Source organism: Tachypleus tridentatus, chromosome 8 (assembly GCF_004210375.1).
Source record: "Tachypleus tridentatus isolate NWPU-2018 chromosome 8, ASM421037v1, whole genome shotgun sequence".
Taxonomy (NCBI): Eukaryota; Metazoa; Arthropoda; class Merostomata; order Xiphosura; family Limulidae; genus Tachypleus; species Tachypleus tridentatus.
Window position 1 is genome coordinate 29722165 of NC_134832.1, and position 18790 is coordinate 29740954.

Consider the following 18790-nt stretch of genomic DNA (forward strand, 5'->3'; position numbering starts at 1 on the left):
TCATTATATGTGTGTCCTTCAGAAAATTCTATACCCTCGCCTAACTGTGATGAAAACTTGTTTGTTGTTTGTTTGTTTTGAATTTCGCGTCAAGTTACACGAAGGCTATCTGCGGTAGCCGTTCGTAATTTAGCAGTGTAAACTAGAGGTAGAGCTAACCACCCATCGCCAACTCTTGGGCTACTATTTTACCAACGAATAGTGGGACTTATCGTCACATTATAATGCTCGCACAGCTCGAACCCACGACTCTCGGATTACAGTCGAGTGCTTTAACCACCTGGCAATGCCGGGCCATGTGAAGACTTCAGTTCCAGGTCTCGTAGACCTTTAATCCAGCCTTGTGCACAAAGTTCTATAGTGTCAAGATAAGTTTACTAAGAATGTTCTTGGTTCTCAGATTATTTACTTATTTATACGGAAAATGTTTTTTAGTTTCAGACTAGTTTTGCGAAGAATGATCTTTCTGGCTTGAAGCTGGATTTTAATAAGAATATCTTTTTATTTTTGATCTTTTTATCAACAAATCCTTTGAATCAAGCCCTTAATATCTAAGGTTATTACGTAAAGGTAACTTTGTATTTAAAACAATAAGCATATGAATCATTAAATCTGATGTAAGCTGTGTGTTTTTTATATATATAACGCAATCATATTTCTTTCGTTTTTTAATTAATACTGTAATTTGAGAAAATCACAACAAAATAGACTTAAAAATTTGTTCTGCTTTATTGGCCAATTATTCTAATTATTTTGGTATTTTTGCATTGAAGTTTGGTATATGTTTTATTTATGTAATCCTGTTTTGTAGGTTGATAAAATCGCGAATGAGAAATTTTGTTCTGTTTTCTTGACTAAGCAGCTCTATATTTTGTCTTTACGTTACAAGTTTAATTTATTTGCACTGTTTAGCTTAATTTACGTATTTTAGATAACTTCTTGTGACGTTTCTTGACAGAGGCATCTGGGTTAATTCGACGCTTGTTGACAGTGAGTCCTGCTAAACGAGCCACCATTGTAGACATCTGTATGGACTGGTGGGTTAATCTGGGCTACAACAATTCTTTGCTTCAGGTTGCAGAAGATCTGTCTAATCTGACTCCCGTTCGCCTCGAACTTCTACTTGCTCTAATGCCTTCTTCTTCCATAACGTTAAATTATTTTCAAAAGGAAGATTTTTCTATTGTTCCTATTCGGACAGCAAAATTTACTGTATCAGATGATCGTAACTCTTCTAGCCTCACTGCTGTTTGTGAAAACGGGATCCCAGAGGAGTTATTTGAAGGAGAAGACGGTGACACTACAACTGATAGCTTTGATTTTGTCGAAGGAGAAACCGCCGAGTATCTGATTACAAGTGCTGAAAAGTATCCGAAATTACCCGACTCTAATAACGGAGATGAGAATATTCTGCCTTTTGGAACATCAAATATTGGAGGATCGAAATGTGTAACACAAGAACTGGTCAATACAAATATGGATAAATCGTTTGATATGATTAATGAATCCCCAAACATTCGAAAGTCAAATTTGTTACTGCACAGTTTCAATCAAGGTAATAAGTCATATTCTTTACATACAGACATGGAAGATGAATCCATCAAAACATCGCCAAAAACAGTGGTAGCTGACGATCAAGGGGACCAAAACTCTGGATGTACCTTTGAAACAGAAGAAGCACTTCATAACAGAAAACCGGTAATTACAGGTCATGGTAAACAGAGTGAAGTGAAGACAGAAGGGAAGGAATCTGACAATGGAGATCCTCAACTGAATATACCAACTATTTCTCAGAGTGCCCTTGAGATACATCACCACGTACTGCAAGACATGCTCGAAGATTCAGGTAAAAATAGTCATACTTCACCAGAGAATTCAGAAGGCAATGAGAAAAAAGTTGTGAAAACACCAGTGAATAATGAGGAAAATAAAGAATATGATTCATTATATAAGGAACACGTGACGAAAATACCTGTTATGTCTCGACAACAAAAAGGTAATTACGAATACATCAGAGAAACTGAAACCAATCATAAACTTGCTGATAAAAAACAAAGTATTGATAAACTTGATAATTATTTATTAGATATTAAAAACGAGTATAAAAGTGAACCACAGTCTAAAACTTTTTCTGACCAAGAAAAGGACGTTACAGTTACGAGTGACAAAGAAACAACAACTATGAATAAACAGAACAACAATCCTTTAACAGAAGAAATCCTATCTCGTAACTGTGAAGAAACTAGCCCTAATACTCCCACCATTACTACAGAACATCAAAGTGGTGCTAATTCTTTCACGGTTCTTCAAAACGAACTCCATACAGTAATGCCACCACAAAAAGACAGTTCACTAGATGTCTCTCGATGTTTAGGAGAAAGCGCCTCCTGTAAGACTGTACTAGAAATATGCAATTCGTCAAGAATTGGAATCTCTTCTTCTTCGGGTGTACCAACAGATAATGTACTCATCACTACCACTCCTGCTAATCCTGATGAAATCGTTTCTTTGAGTGAGGAGAGAAAAGATAGTTCAACTGCACAGACAGAAATCTCATCTGATAAACCATTATGTGAGAATACTTTGCCCATTGAAAATACTTTTAAAATGAATAGTTCTCCAACTAAAACTGTTCCAAAGCAAGATATCTCTTCTTCAAAAACAAACCCACAGACAAACAGTTTACCCATTGAAGATACTTTAAAAGTGGGAAAATCAGCCAATAATCACAAGGACAACGTTTCTTCCAGCCAGATAACAGCACATTCTGTTCTATCCCTGACAGTATCACAGGAAAGCAATACATTTGGGCAGATTATGCGAAATGAAGCCAAATCTTTAGATCAAAACACGGAACAAGACGATAGGTCATCTGACCAGAATTTTAAAAATAAGGTATCTGAATTTGATCCTAATTCTAAACAAAATAAGTCACTTACTCTGACTGGTGACCTTCTAAATAACAAGTCATACGATAAGACAATAAAAGAACCTAATGTCTCATTTTGTCAAGATAAACTACACGAAAACATATCATTTGACCAAAGTACTTCACATGAAGGCAAAACGTCAGACATAGAAACAGTTGAAGTAGACAGTTTACTCATTCAGACCTCAGCTGGAACGAATGATTCTACTGAAAAAGCTAAGTCTTCTAACAAAAATGTCCAAAATAAGAAGAAATGTCCAAGTAAATTACCAGTTGTTCAAAAAGTTGAAACATCTGTTCAAAAAACTACAACTAAAAGCAAAACATCTGTTGAAATAGGACAACCAAATCTTACTCAAACAAACAAATCTGGCGTTCGAAAGCCGGGAAAAATTGCAATTCCCACTTTCTTCGAATCTCCAAAACCCTGTTCATCACCACAGGGAACGGAAGTCAGAAAAATATTTTCGCTCAAATCTGTTTCTGATGCAAGGAAGGCCTTTGAAAATAAAATGAATTCTCCAGATAATGAACCCGATACAAGCAAAATATCAAGAAAAATAAATGTTTCAAAAACTGCTCCTTCTAGTGAAAATTTCACCAAGTCATCAAACACTCCTGTAAAGACGTCACCCAAGTCTCCATCAAGTACGCCACGAATAACTGGCTCAGCTGATGAATTCTCAAAAAGGAAAAGTCCTTCTCCAATCAAATCCCCCATGTCTTCAGATTTGATACAATTACCACCCATAAAATCAGGTAACAGCCCATCACCCCCAATCTCAAAGGTAATAAAAGGACTACCTACTTCTCAAGAAACACCGTCTTCATGTAAAGTTTCAAAACCATCATCTTCTGTACCCGTTAGCGTTTCTCGGAGGGGAAGTTGCACTCGAAAATCTCGCTCTCCTGAAAATAAGAATTCTAGTCAAGCTCATTCCAAGTCACCAGAAGACAAAAAATGTAGGCGACATACAAATAACAATGCTCTGCCCTTAAGTCACAATTCGACTATTTGTAAAGATGAACAAATCATAACAGTTCCCAAAAATAAAGTTTTGAAAGAGGAGTCGTTAAAACAAGAAATAAAATCTGAGATATTGGCTGAAGAAAAGCAATACGGTGATACAATGAACATAAGCACTACTTTGAAGAAGCAATATTCATTTTCAGCAAATGAACAAATGGAAGGAGGTCAAATTGAACTACAGTGTCAAAATAACATAGCATATAATACTGATGAAGTTAATAGCGTTATAACAAAAATAAAAACTATCAAGAAAAATAAAGAACCAAATAAAATGTTGATGCAAAATGATCACAAATCAACAGATTTAACTGAAAATCAAAATAGTTTGGCATTTGAAAATAACCAGAACATTCCAAATGGAAATTCGGATTCCTTGAAAACAGTAGACACCAAGAAAAAAATAGAAAATTTTAAGTCCTCTGAGGTTTTAGAACAGAAAGAAAATGAAGCAATATACTTGAAAGTAGAAGAAAAGACAAAAGGAAATAAAACCACGCAGGAAAGACAAGAACGTGAGCAAACCTTGTCGACTAAAAGTCCTGTTGTTACTGGCATTAAAGTGACTAAACAAAAAGAACTGACCAGAAAAACTGAGAATCTAGCAATAGCAGATAAAAACTTACAGGAAAGACAAGAACCTGAGGAACCACTGTTCAGTTCTACCACTGATGGCATACAAATGATTAAACAAGACGAGCCACTCAGAAAAGCTGAGGATTTAACAAAAGGAGGTAAAAACACACAGGAGAAACAAAAACCTGATGAACCATTGTCGACTAAAAGTTCTACTGGTGATGGCTTGCAAGTGATTAAACAAAATGAGCCACCCAGAAAAGGTGAGGATTTAACAAAAGGAGGTAAGGAAAGAAAAAAACCTGAGGAACCATTGTTAACTAAAAGTTCCACCACTGATGGCATGCAAATGGTTAAACAAAAAGAGCCACCCAGAAAGGTTGAGGATTTAACAAAAGGAGGTAAGAACACACAGGAAAGACAAGAATCTGAGGAACCATTGTTGACTAAAAGTTTTACTGGTGAAGACTTGCAAGTGATTAAACAAAATGAGCCACCCAGAAAAGGTGAGGATTTAACAAAGGGAGGTAAAAACACACAGGAAAGACAAGAACCTGAGCAATCCTTGTTGACTGAAAGTTTTACCACTCATGATATGCAAGAAATTAAACAAAACGAATCACTCAGTAAAGCTGAGGATTTAACAAAAGGAGGTAAGAACACACAGAAAAGACAAGAACCTGAGCAATCCTTGTTGACTGAAAGTTCTTCCACTGATGACATACAACTATTTAAACAAAAAGAATCGTGCAAAATGGCAGAGAACTTAACAAAAGCAGATCAAAACACACAAGAAAGACAAGAGCTTGAACAGTTCTTGTCGACTGAAAGTTCTTCCATTGATGGCACACAAATAATTAAACAAAAAGAGCCATCTACAATGACTGAGAACCTAACAAAAGGAGATCAAAACACACAAGAAAGCCAAGAACAGGAGCAAACGTCGACTGCGAATTCTGATACTGATGCTATTCATCTTATTAAACAAAAAGAACCATCAGGGAAAATCGAAGCTATCACGAAAACAAGTAAAAACACACATAAAAGACAAGAACATGTACAGTATTCATCGTCTGAAAGCTCTGTCGTTGATGATATGCAAGTAATTGAACAGAAAGAACCATCTAGAAAGATGAAAAATGTAACAAAAGATCAATCAATAAACAGTTGGTCTGATCTTAGCATAAATCGTTCATTGCAGATTCCAACTGAAATCAGCACCAAGAGACAACCTACTGCAGAGAACCATTTAGTAAAAGATCCCTTCAAAGAAGACTTTATAAATATAAAAGAAACTTTTATTTCCAAAAATGAGGATTCTGTTACTGACAGTGGCTTATCGGTTCCATTTGAAAACAAATATACTGTATCTACCAAGAGAACTTCTGAAACTTCACAGGAAGAAACAGCACTGTTTTTCAAAAATAAGACAAAAGTCTCGTCAAAGCCAATTTCTTATTCAACTCCTATAACACCTCAATTGTCACACAAGGTTTATGACACTAACTTAACTTGCGTGGGAAGTAAACAAGAAGTGTTGGGAAATGTTGGTACTGAATCTAATGAACAAATGAATAATTTGAACACCAAAGAATTGTCGATAATGGAAAGGCAAACAAGTTCTAGTAGTGAGTCAGATACGAATACTGAGACGGAAAACAACAGGTTTAATTTTAGGAGACTGTCACCAGAAGGCGCTTCTGAGAAACAGTGTTATGGAAACAGCAATATTCAGATAAACAGTGGAAGTGAGAAAGATGAATCTAACACACACCCACAAATAACACGCAGCTACCGAAAGTTTACCTTCAACAGAGATGGTTCTTGTGTTACAGAGACAGGCAAAATATATTCAACCCCAGCTGGAGGGAGAACGTGGACTAAAGTAGAAAGAAAAACGAAAATCACAAAGAAACCAAATCAAAACGATGATGATTTTAAAAAAGTGCGGCACGTGCAATACAAAGACATATCAAGCGATGTACACAGATCGGACAGCCACAGTTCCTCTGGTTCTAATGACATTCTGGATGGATCTTTTTTCAAAAAATCATATGAAACATTTTGGGACAGAAAGGAAGACAGTTTTGCGCGTATGAATAAGACTCGTAAACAGAGGGCAAAGGAATGGCTTCATGGTGAAACTTTAGGTAGTCAGTCAACAGACAAAGAGTCATCTGACAACGAGGACTACTTTGATATTCATTTTGAGGACACTGACACTGTTACATGTGATTCACAAGGTCTTTGGCGGTTTCTACAAACAGTGAACCAGGATTTGATAGCTAGATTACAGTCCTTTAGAAACCGTACTCCGACTTCTAGGCCCATTAGGCAGCATTCGTTAAGAATGCCTTCAAATCAACAGAGCAAAAGTAAGCTGTTGTCAATAACACGTTCTGTTAGTCAAGAAAGACCCGAAAAAGTTACTTCTAGAAAGAATGATAAGCAAGACAATATTCCTCATATGGGTAATATTACTGGATTGGAATCGTATTTGACCAGTCCTCGCTTACAGACCCGCTCTCATGTAGATTCAAAATCAACAGAAAGCCTTCATAGAGATAGTTCAGCAAAACATAGTATCCACAGAAAAGATGGTAGCAGTAAAAGCTCGATTAACAATGATTCCCAATCTTGTTCAGTGTATTCTAATGATAAAAATAAAATTCCAGAAGATGATAATGGTAAAAGAGAATCCTATTCTGGATTTATCAGACCCAAAGGATCTCGGATAGCACAAAATAATTCGGTTAAGGATACTTTGCGGTGTGAAGGAGTAACCAGCATAATAAATGATAGTTATGTTCAAAGATCAGTACAGACACTTAATTCTCAGGTAGTTTATCCGCGAGAAGTAACGGAAAATAGACGCCAGAATGTGGAAGAATGGCTTCTTAAATCTGAGTTAGGACAAGAAGATGCTTACATTTCCGACTCAAGTAGAATAGATAAATGTAAATTATTTTCCAGCAAAGACAGGTGCCAGTCTGACCCTGCATTTCTACAAACTGTTCAACACAAAACAGAATATAATTACCATGGAAATCGAATGGGGATGGATTCGACACGCAAATCTTCCATGTTAGACACAACAAAGGATCAGCTGCCTCTGAAGACACCTGTAGACAAAGGAATACTAACTAACGACCAACCCAGTCCATTTACTCATAGTTATAGAAATTACGAGCAATTCTTCAACTCGCCAGTTTTGGAAAACACTTCAGAACGACATTATGAGACTTCTCCTAGTTTTGAAAAAAATCCAACCCAGGAAAAGATGCAATGTATTCCATGTTCACAGTCACTCTCAGGCAACGTTATCAAAGATGCCGTATCATACAATGAAGGGTGCCATAAGAAAAGAATGTTCCCAGTTAGCAGTCAAGGAAGACCAGTGTTCCGCATTAACCTTCCATTTAGTAAGAGTAATTTAAATATGCAGAGTGATACGTCAGAATTTCACAGGCAGCCAGAGCCATTCAAAAAACAGTGTAATGAAGAATCAATGATTAATTACAATCAACGGAGTAAAGAATCGGTAATTAATTCTACTTCTCCTAAAAGTTCTTTGCTCGATGCACTGATGAATCGTGGATATCGCCACGTCATGTCACAAAGACTGTGTTCTATGGGGCCCTCAAGTTATTTAGCAGTTAACGAAGAGAATCCTGTTGATTCCAGTAACACCACAAATAGAACACTTAGTGATGAACTTGATAAAGAACGCCAGTTTCAAAGCAATGAACTAACACAAGACCACTGTCCTGGAAAAGATGATGACAATAAAAAGGGGATCAAATACGAAGAAAAGTGTGACGAAGGAGAGGTGAAACAAAACAGTTTCGACAGCATTCAGAAAGATAAGAATGAATCTAGTACTAACAATATCCCCCACACTAATAACAATAACGAACAGAGTATGAGTGAAAATGATGTTAATGAATGTAAGAAAAATATTTCTCAGAACAAATCTAAATCTAGTATACCAGTAAAAACGAAGGTAAAAGGTAAGGCAGATGTGTCCGAAGGCCCATCCACCCTAGAGAATATGGATAAAGCTTACACAAATGAGGACTGCCAAGTGGAACAAAAAGAGAAAGAGTTTCCAAGAGAAGAAGAGTCTGTAAGCGAAAGGATACTACGAAAGAGCTTTTACCCCAGATTTAATGATGACCGTCAAAGTAGGAGGCGTCGATCTAGCTATCGAGGTAATGAAATTCTACAAGATTTAAAAAATGCTGGTCTCTCAGGAAGTATGTGCAGTCTGTCCTACACTGACGAGACTTCGGATACAGATAGTTTATGGCTCCCATCTTCTAGAAGAGGATCCTTAAGAAATTTCCAAAGGGAAGATAACTTTAGTCGAGATCATAGCAGAGAAAGAACAAAAAGATTGTCTGCTAGACTGGAAGACTACACTGATTTACCAGATCCCCAAACTCCATCAAGAAGGATCCAGAAGAAAGATTATTTATCTCAACATCAGTGGACGATGACGCTGCAGTCATCTGATGATATTGATAGTGTATTTAATGACGAAAAAAAGGACTTTATATCAACAAGAAGACCTGAAAATGTAAGAAGGAAAAGGTCAGATCATGGTCGATTTTCCCTTTATGAACCAAGCGTGTTGTATCCTCCAGGAAGTGGAAATGTTAGCTTTCTTGAGAGGCAGAGATCGTTACTTGGAAATAGACCATCCTCGATTCATGCCTCTTACCTCCACGGTACAATGAGCTCTAGTTATCAAAATCTTTTGTATGATGCAAATTATCTTGACTACGATGAAATTCCTAGAAGATCTTCGTTAGCGAATTCTACGTTTTCATTAGTAGAAGAAATGGAAGATTTCGAAGACTAACTAAACAACTAAGTAATGTCATTGCTAAGTGAACTTGGAAAACCTCAACGATTTCTGCGATTGAACATGGGTGTCACTAACTATAAAAACCAAGAATTAAGAGGGCTGGACCGCTTTTTTCTGGTTATCTGTGATGGTTATGTGCCCCGAGACTTTGTGATGATCTTCATAAAATCTCATAATGACCACTACATGACGCCGTTTTTCATGTGTGTGTATGTGTATGCTCTTGGGTCAAAGGATTGCACTGAACGTTGTGAATAGCTTAGAAGAACAAATGGTGTGCTGTCTATTTTGTTTACTTAATATTTTCAAACCGACAAAACCATTAGCTATGAATTTAAATCTTTTTTGTTGTTAAATCAAGGTCCTTGAAAAATTATCCAAAAAAATCTGAGTAGGTGAATTTTGCATGAAAAAAATCGTTGGATAGTCGACTTTTCTGATATATACAAGTTTCCAAACCAGAGGTATTTTATGAGATTTTGTTGTTTATTAACGAATTATTTGATTGTTCTTTTTAGATATATATTTAAAAACTTTTGAATGTGATGAAAATCTGTGTAAGTTGTGAAATAAAACGTTTTTGCAAGTATTTTTCTTACTTTTATTAATAAAGTTATTGCACGCTAAAAACTGTGAATCGACTTCAAATTTTGCATAAATCTTCTATACCTTTCTGTATTTATGACAAATAAGCTAGCTAAAAAGATAAAGATTACCTACCGCTATCCCTAATTTTGAATTACTAACTGAAACAAAGACAGTACCCCACCACCTACGCTAATGGATTGACAGTCACTCTTAAAACGCATTCACAGCTTAAAGTGTGAAGAATATTTTATGGTATCGCACGGCTTCACCAACACCAACCAATTTCTTTATTCGCCGACTAACAAAATAAAGTTTAGCCAAATAGCTGCGACAGGCATTTCAAGTACGTATAAAAAAAAAAAAAAAAAAGAGGTTGGTGGACAAATTTTACAGTTAAAATTACTTCAATGGTACATACATCTAATAAAAAAAACACTCAGTTTTGAAAAAAGGTGCGGTCAAAAAAAGGACCGAGTGTGCGACTTAATGAATTGAAATCAAAATACGCGGTCAAATTGAAAGGCCGCGTATTTTGTTTTATCAACCATCATGCTGTAAGTTGAATTAAAAACGTGGCCTGGCTAAATCATGAATGAATATTTGCTGTAAAGTACTATCAATGCTATAAATATAACTACCAGTTTGGTAGCCGATTTTTATTTCATTCTTTTAAGTCGCACACTCAATTCTTTTTTGGCCACACTTTTATATATATATATATATACACACACACACACACACACACACACAGTGTTTCTGATTAGATATTACGGCGCTTAGTGAATACACACCAACAAACCACAGCGAGAAAGTAACCAACATTAGCTTTAAGATCGCCACCCTATTACTCAGAACAAATCTTTACAGAACCAGTTAGATTCTTTAAAATATAAGGAAGTTTTTCCTCTGTAAAACAGTTAATCGTTTCCTTTATAGTAACACTATGGAATTTAGATGAACAATTTCTTATCTCTTCACGCACTCGATATAGCCGTGTCAAGCATCATTACTTACGCTAATTGCTTTAGCTAATATCACATGATTCTAAACGCTCTTTATGATAATTTAATAAAATTTGTTCTTGAAAGTTAGCTATAAATAATAACCATCCATCCATATGATTCTTTACAAACTTGAGCTAAAAAAACTGCTAAGTTGGTTTGCTTGGCCTAACCAATACCTGTGTATCTGCATTTCCTTTCATCCACAAATTCTATTGCCTCTATATCGGTCGTCTTTAATCCGAATGACAAAAATCTGAAAACGGTCTATTTTTATTCTTAGGTGAAACCGTGGTAAGAATTTCAAACCAATAGCTTACACCAGTCATATTTAGACGAAATTCTACACTTGTAGAAATCTATCAGTGTACCAGATTTGGAAAAAAATAAAAAATAAACGAACGCACATTTATCTATCAAATTAAATTTCCCTACTTTCAGTGCGAATATTAAAACAAATGGAAATACTCGAGAATTTATATCATGTTAATGGATTGCCTAGAAATCTGGTGAGGTAAAGTAGAATACATCCACTGAAAATATGTGATATAATTTGAATTCCCAAGTTAGAGCTACAAAAGATGAAAAATTACTAAACTATCATTTCAGAAGTGTGTCCAGCGTATTCTTTCGGCCGCAGGTGACATCGATTCTATTTAGGTGAAGGATGGTCAAGATTACTAATTTTCGAACATTCTGTGTCTCACATTTAGGCTCCCACAAGAGGTTAATAAAATGTTTTAGCTTGTAAATTAATCTCTTTTACGTCTCCCGATGTTCGTTGGACTTTGTTGTTATAAGAAACTGTTAATTAATTATTAGTAATTTTTCATCAAACGTTAGTTTGATCAGAATTAAAATGTAACAAATTAGTGAACTACCTAAAATGTTTTCTTGGGGCAATTCTACGTAATGGACTATCTGCATTCAGGGACTCGAATCCAGGATCTTAGCGTTATACGCCCATTCACTTACCGCTGACCGATCGGAGGAACTTCATTGTTACATTTAATGAACTTTGTACGTAAATTATATCAACCATTAATTCATTATCCATAATCAACAACACACCACCTATAAAAACCGTAACAATAAATATAATTCAATTTTTTTTTTCGTCTAGACTATACGTATTTAAAGTACACTTTGTGCATATCTATTGCTTTATGTCATTTTGGCCCACTGACCAGAGGTAGACAACCAGTCAGCAGCACCTACACTAAAAGATTGATTGTAACTTACAACGCACCCACCACTTATTGAAAGGGCAATAATTTGAATTATCGCAAGGATTCCGGCTCGGTTAGCCATCTTCGAAAAAGGGCTCACATCATTGAACCAGCCAGTCCACATCGTATCTAGACACGCTTAACAGGCTGAATCACTTTTAATGTGCTTTCTGTAGTCATATATACAAATGTGTATAAACATTGTTTGTATCGTTTAACAGGCTTCTACTCTCCACTTATCAATACTGTCACGTTCTATTATACGATTCATTATTTTTGCTATTATGCGTTTTTCTTTGTGGTTACAACGCACAAAAACAAAACAAAAGAAACTTCTGTTTCGATAGGAGAAAAGCAATATTTAAATCACTAACTTAATTATATGGTAATTACAACTACGCAAACAAAGTCACGCGTGTTTAAAACGTTAGAGCAGCCTCATCTAATACGAGAGGCGAAGCTACGCCTAACCTTCGGCGGTTAACATCAATGGCTTCAGGTCACTGCACGCTGTTGTGGCTGTAAGGAACCCAAAGTTTCTGACTGTCATTTCTAGGTTTGGGAGGAAAAAAAAGTGGACTAAAAATAAACAGCTTGAAATAGAAAATGAAAATCTACATCATAGCTTCGTCAGCTAACTTGTCTGGAGTCAGTACGAATTTGTACCTTACAGCACGTTGTGAAATATCTACGGAATTTGCTTAGATTGTAATTACTCAGCCGCTGCTATTAGACATTTACATATCAAACATATGGCCACTATCACAACAGCCACAATGAAATGGGTTCTTGTACATAGTTTTTAGTCGTAAAGAATAAGGATTATTTCTCCATGTTCAAGTTGTAACGTTGCCATAAGGAAAGCATAGAGAGAACCATTAATACTTAATTTTAAAACTTGTATAGTTACTATTAAATTGCAAAAAGCAGAATCATACATACCAAAAAAGATAAAGAGTAGATTCGTCACGATATGTGACCACAAGTAAACATCTGTACATAATATTTAAACACTGAAATACACACACACACAAACTGGCCTCATCTGTTGGGAAATAAGGATAACAACTAAAAATGGCAGATGTTTGCCTGTTATCAAGTAAATTACTGGTCGAATTCAGTATTTTGCTCTTTTATGGTATTATTCTTACGAAAAAAAAACAAATTACACCCGAAACAAAACATGCTGTAGTGTCGTTATCCTAAACGTAAGTGTTAGAACAACTTTTTAACATAACTTCATACAATACCTTATCACATAATGGGTCTACGTAATAGCATTTGAGAAGTAGTTGTGGAAATGAGAAGGGGTCAAAGGTTAAGAAAACTAATTTGTTTTTTGAAGTTCGCGCAAAGTTACACGAGGGTTACCTGCGCTAGCCGTCCCTAATTTTGCAGTGTAAGACTAGAGGGAAGGCACCTAGTCATCACCACTCACTGCCAACTCTTGGGCTACTCCTTTACCAACGAATAGTGGGATTGATCGTCACGTTATAAAATCCCCACTGCTGAAAGGACAAGCATGTTTGGTGCGAATGGGATTTGAACCCGTGACCCTCGGATTACGAGTCGAGTGCTTTATCCACCTGACCATGCCGGGATAATATGAGCAAAATCATGCAAAATAACATATTGTGAATACAAGTTACGGATTTGGTCTATTAGAAAGTGTTTTCATCTATACGTCTTTGTTTTATTTTGGTTCCATGTTTATAATGTAATAAGTGAATTTATTTTGATCCAGATATACCTTTGACGTCATAAAGATTAACCCGAATGAGTACTTCACTGGGGAGGGGTGTGTATATTATTTATGATTAAATTATAAACCAAATATACCTTCTGATTTTGTTTACACCAAAAATATAGAAAAAAATACATCATCATTATCTCTGACAATAAAACCTAAATAAATGAAGACATAAAAGTTGAATAAAATAAAGCCAGATGCATTAGATATTTACACTGTGAATTTTTTTTTTTATATAAAGCTATATCAACAAACGAACAAAAACACACGAGACAAGTGCTATAAACATGGTTGTTTAATATTTTGCCTGATAAAATGATAATTATATAAGACATTTAGCTGTACAAACTGTCACAGACAATACTATAGTTATTACACAGTGGTCAAATTGTCCTTAAAGAAAACAAGACATCTGTTTCATCATTATCATCTGAATCATCTTCCGATAAGCTGAGAACTGCCATTTCGTCATCGTCCCTGTTTTCTCTATCACTTTCGTTATTACCATTTCCATGTTCTTGGTCACCTCATATAGAAAATGTGAACATAAATTAACCCTCATTCAATGTAATAGTGAACGTAATTATTTTCAACTATATACAATACTATTTGCACAAACAGTACATATTCACATGTTTTTATTTGTAAGGGTGTACAAGTTTTCTGACCTCAGTGAGAATGCACAGGTTAATGGTTGTTGTTTTTCAACAAATAACTTGCAAGTTTAATCAATCAAGACATTAGATTGAAACTTGGTATTATTGGTAAAAAAAAAAAAAGTCTTTTCTCTAGACTTCTGTAATATTAAAAGTCCTTTTCTTTTTTGCAAGCTTTCAGTTCAATTATATATTTATTAAACTATTTAAACCATCAGTTATTATAACTTATCATTCTTTTAAATACACACTTCATCTTGCTTCCACAAGAATAGATGAGTTATTACAAGGTAAAATTTTTCTTCAAATATTTATGAGATGATAAAACTCAACAAAACGGAAGAAAAGAGATACAAAAGTTTTGAGTAACTGTTTGAAATTTGAGGTCATTGGTATATGCTGATCTGGAAAGATCTGATAAGGATACAATACACCTCTTTATAACTAGTTAGACATATCATTTTCATACAACTTAAAAATGAAAGTGATTATCACTTCCATTCATATTGCACCAACAATAAAAATGGCCATTAATAATAATACATAAATAAATATATAAAGTCATCAAAACTGTGCTTTAACTATCACGAGCATTTTAGTTACTTTACATATAGTTGTGAATTATATTACATCAACAACAATCCCCTTGTCTCGTATTGAGTGCCATTTTATGTTTGAGAATTAAGACTTCTAAAAGGAATGTTTCTGGCATTAAACTTAGTTAAACATACCTTCATTTTCAAGGTCTTCATCTTCAGCATCATCATCCTCGTCGTCGTCATCGTCATCATCATCACTATCATCCTCATCAAGTTCATCAGAATCTTCCTCATCCTCTTCTTCCTAAAAGAATTGTCAGCATATTGATTTGTTCACTGCAAAGAAGCTAATTAACTGGTACGTTTATCTAGCATGAAAAATTAATTTAGAAAAAAGTAAAATATATATTATTTACAATCCAAACAAATGATTGTTTCATCTATCAAATGCACTGCAAATATGTTCACCTCTGTTTAACATATTGATCCTTATTGCTCAGATCAGTATGAACATTAGATGGCTGTTGACTATTACTACTATGGCATATTTACTACAATATTTTACTTGTGTATAAGGAAAAACACATCCATGTTTATGTATTTAGTATATACTCATAATATACTAACATTTATTGTTGTTGCTTTTTCAGAACAGTGTAACAGCCTTTATTTTATTTTATAGACAGTCCCCATGATCTAAGTTTCTTTAACGTTGTGGAGAGGTTAAAATTCTTAGTCTCTGTTGTGCAAAATCTGGAAATTAAAATTATTTTTCCACATCTTCCACATCTTATTTTGAAAAAAATTTAATGAATAAATGCTAAAGGATTTCATGAAGTAAAAATTTCTGTTAGGTGGAAGTCTCGTAAATTACACCCAAACCATTATTAGCTTCAGGATTTGATTTTTTAACATAACATGGTACTATTTCAGTGAAGTGTGTACATTGAAATGCCACAGTGAGGTCAAGAAGAAAAGTCAAGTTAATCAAAGAAACCAATTAGACTAGTAAAAATATCAATGATATATTTAGTTACATAGTACGGAGAGCAAACTGCAATATCTATGCTATTGTAGGTTTTTGCTCATATTTTGAAAGTGAAATGTGTAAATTTCCTCAAATCATTGACACTTACTTCTTAAACAAAAGTTTAAAAAAATCAACAGAATTTCCTTTTTTTACTGGAAAATATTGTGACCAAATTATTTGAATTTCATAAGCTGAAAATATATAAATAAGTACTTCTATGTAAAATTACAGTTAAAAAACCATTGTTCTCATAATTAAAACTAATCAGCTGCTACTGGACTACTTCAGTAGACAAAATAAAATGTCAAAACGTATATAAAGCAAATTTAAAATGTCCGCTTATATACGATTATTTTTATACCATTTAACCGTTACCTACTTTTGTAGCACATGCATGCACACAATCATATAGTGCTACTTTTCTATTAAGCAAAAAGAGACCTAAAAGTTGCACCTTTCTGAAAGTAAATTTTTTCTTGTATAAATTCAAAAGATTTTTAGGTATATAATAAATGACATATCAAGTCTCTTATGATGTTGTTACTGTTTTTAGTGCAAAAGAAGTTACACAATTAGCCATCTGTGTTTTGTCCACTGCAGGAAAGTCCATAAACCTCCACTGACTTGCTGAAAAACAAGACTGAATGCAATAACTTTTTTACATGTGAAATATAAAAAATGTTCTGAACTTTTTAAAATAGAAGAAGTTACCAAAATATGTATGTATATATTAATGATTTCCTACATTTAGTTGAAACTATGCAATACTTTAAGTAATATATTATTAAATTTTTCAAACATTAAATTATTCATTTCTCTAATGATTTATACAGGACAGAAGTTGCTTTTTGTAGTCACTCATTAGATGCAAGTCAAGCACTTGTTTAACACACTTAAAAACCTACTTTACCTCATCATCCTCTTCACGCCGCCTACCCACTTCATAGAGACGGCAAATGTTTTCAGAGGTACTGAAGTCATCCCTACCCCGTTGATTCTAGTTTAAAATAAAATAAAAAAACTTATGAAATTATGCATCCAAAAATATATATATCTGTTCTTTTCTTCACATTGTTCTAACTTATTATCGTAAAATCAAGCTGAACCACTTCAGAAATAGTTCTGATCTTTTCAATATATTAAAAGTAATTATTTCATACACATCATATAAAAGCCAGTTGGTTCAGATTTTTTGTTTTTGAATTTTGCACAAAGCTACATGAAAGCTATTTGTACTTGCCACCCTCACTGCCAACTCTTGGGCTACTATTTTACCAACAAATAGAATGACTGACCATCACATTATAATGCCCCTACAGCTCTGATAGAGTAAGTTATGATTATATTAAAATCTGAGATAGATTCTCAATACATGTTAATTTCCAGTCTGGTTTAGTGGGATTGTAAAGATGTTAAGATGTTACAACAAAAAATTAAGTATGCATAAAATGAACTACAAGAATAACAAAAATATAAAATAATTCTTTTACTCTAATTAAAATAACCCAATTAAGAGTAACAAGAAGGAAAATAACTTGCTAAAATTAGTCAATCATGCAACCAGAAGTAATAAAGTTAATCTTTAAGAACTAACAAAAATGGTAAAACAATCAGTTAAGAAATCAAGGACACAATAGTTTGAAAATGTCAGAACATCCTGAACATAAATTCAGAAGGAGAATCAGTATATGTGGAAAATAACAAAAAGGCTTTTTGCTAGAATAAGTTATACTGGACATATTTGGCTGTGTCCAGAGCAGTGGCATAGATCCTGGGGAAGGGGGGGGGGAAGGAGTATAATCCCCCCTTTTTGTTCTTGTGATTCTCATGTTCTTACCAATCGAATTACATAATTAGGCCTAGATGTAGGCTTTTTCAGTAGCCGAAATGTATATCTTTTATATAGGTGTGCTTCTAAGCTTTTCGATCTAAGTGATAGTTCGTAAGTATCAATCAGTAGGCCTAAGTATACATGCAAGTATCGTGGCAACAAGATTACTCTGTGACTGCATGTTTACAGCTTTCAGGTTCACGTAATCAGAGATTACCAATTTGCAAATTGAAGAGTCTACATAAGTGGTTGCAAAAATCATCCCCCCCACAGGGTGTAAAACATCTACGCCCCTGGTCCAGAGAACCTTGAAATTTAGGTTTAAGAATATATGTACAGGCACGACTATTGTGCAAAACTTTATCATAGTATTTCTTACTGATATTTATTAAGTATGGAAATTAAAAACCGAAGAAATTTACAACATAAATTTGTAATGTGTGGGTTAAATAACCAACCACAGTTGTTTCCTGAATTTGCTGAAAGATGTTGACAAAGCTGCACAAATGTCAAAGTTAAAAATACACAGTTTTTAAGAAAATTGTTTATTGTTAGACAATGGTAAGTTTCGTGAGTAGCATTATAGTACAAACATGTGTGTTAGCTCACACCAAGGGTTTACTTGTCAAAAAATCTTAAAAGAAATACCTGATGACTTTTTAAAATCTTATCAACAATACTTTTTCTAAAGTTTCCTAAATTCACAAGTTTTTACTGGTTTTGTTATATAGTACTGATATTCTTTTTATAACTGGTATATAGTA

The 18790-nt window shown here is 34.4% G+C and overlaps 2 protein-coding genes across 8 annotated transcripts in view; one reads left to right on the forward strand and one right to left on the reverse strand.

The window, feature by feature from the left end:
• Positions 1-9991, forward strand: part of LOC143222072 (uncharacterized) — a 73973-nt gene extending 63982 nt beyond the window's left edge. For all 3 annotated transcript variants that reach the window (XM_076447942.1, XM_076447943.1, XM_076447944.1), the window contains one exon: positions 959-9991. In XM_076447942.1, coding sequence (XP_076304057.1) covers positions 959-9396 — 8438 coding nt within the window. In that variant the 3' untranslated portion in view covers positions 9397-9991. The remainder of the gene's footprint in view (positions 1-958) is intronic.
• Positions 9992-14247: 4256 nt separating this feature from the next.
• mahj (LisH and WD40 domain-containing protein mahjong) overlaps positions 14248-18790 on the reverse strand; it is a 100080-nt gene continuing 95537 nt past the window's right edge. For 4 of the 5 annotated variants that reach the window (XM_076447945.1, XM_076447948.1, XM_076447947.1 and 1 more), the window contains exons 36-38: positions 17106-17192; positions 15358-15469; positions 14248-14496 (exon numbers count right to left, since the gene is read on the reverse strand). In XM_076447945.1, the coding sequence (XP_076304060.1) occupies positions 14354-14496; positions 15358-15469; positions 17106-17192 (342 nt within the window). In that variant the 3' untranslated portion in view covers positions 14248-14353. Of the gene's footprint in view, positions 14497-15357; positions 15470-17105; positions 17193-18790 lie in introns of those variants that run through there. The other variant, XR_013011990.1, reaches the window with a different exon arrangement.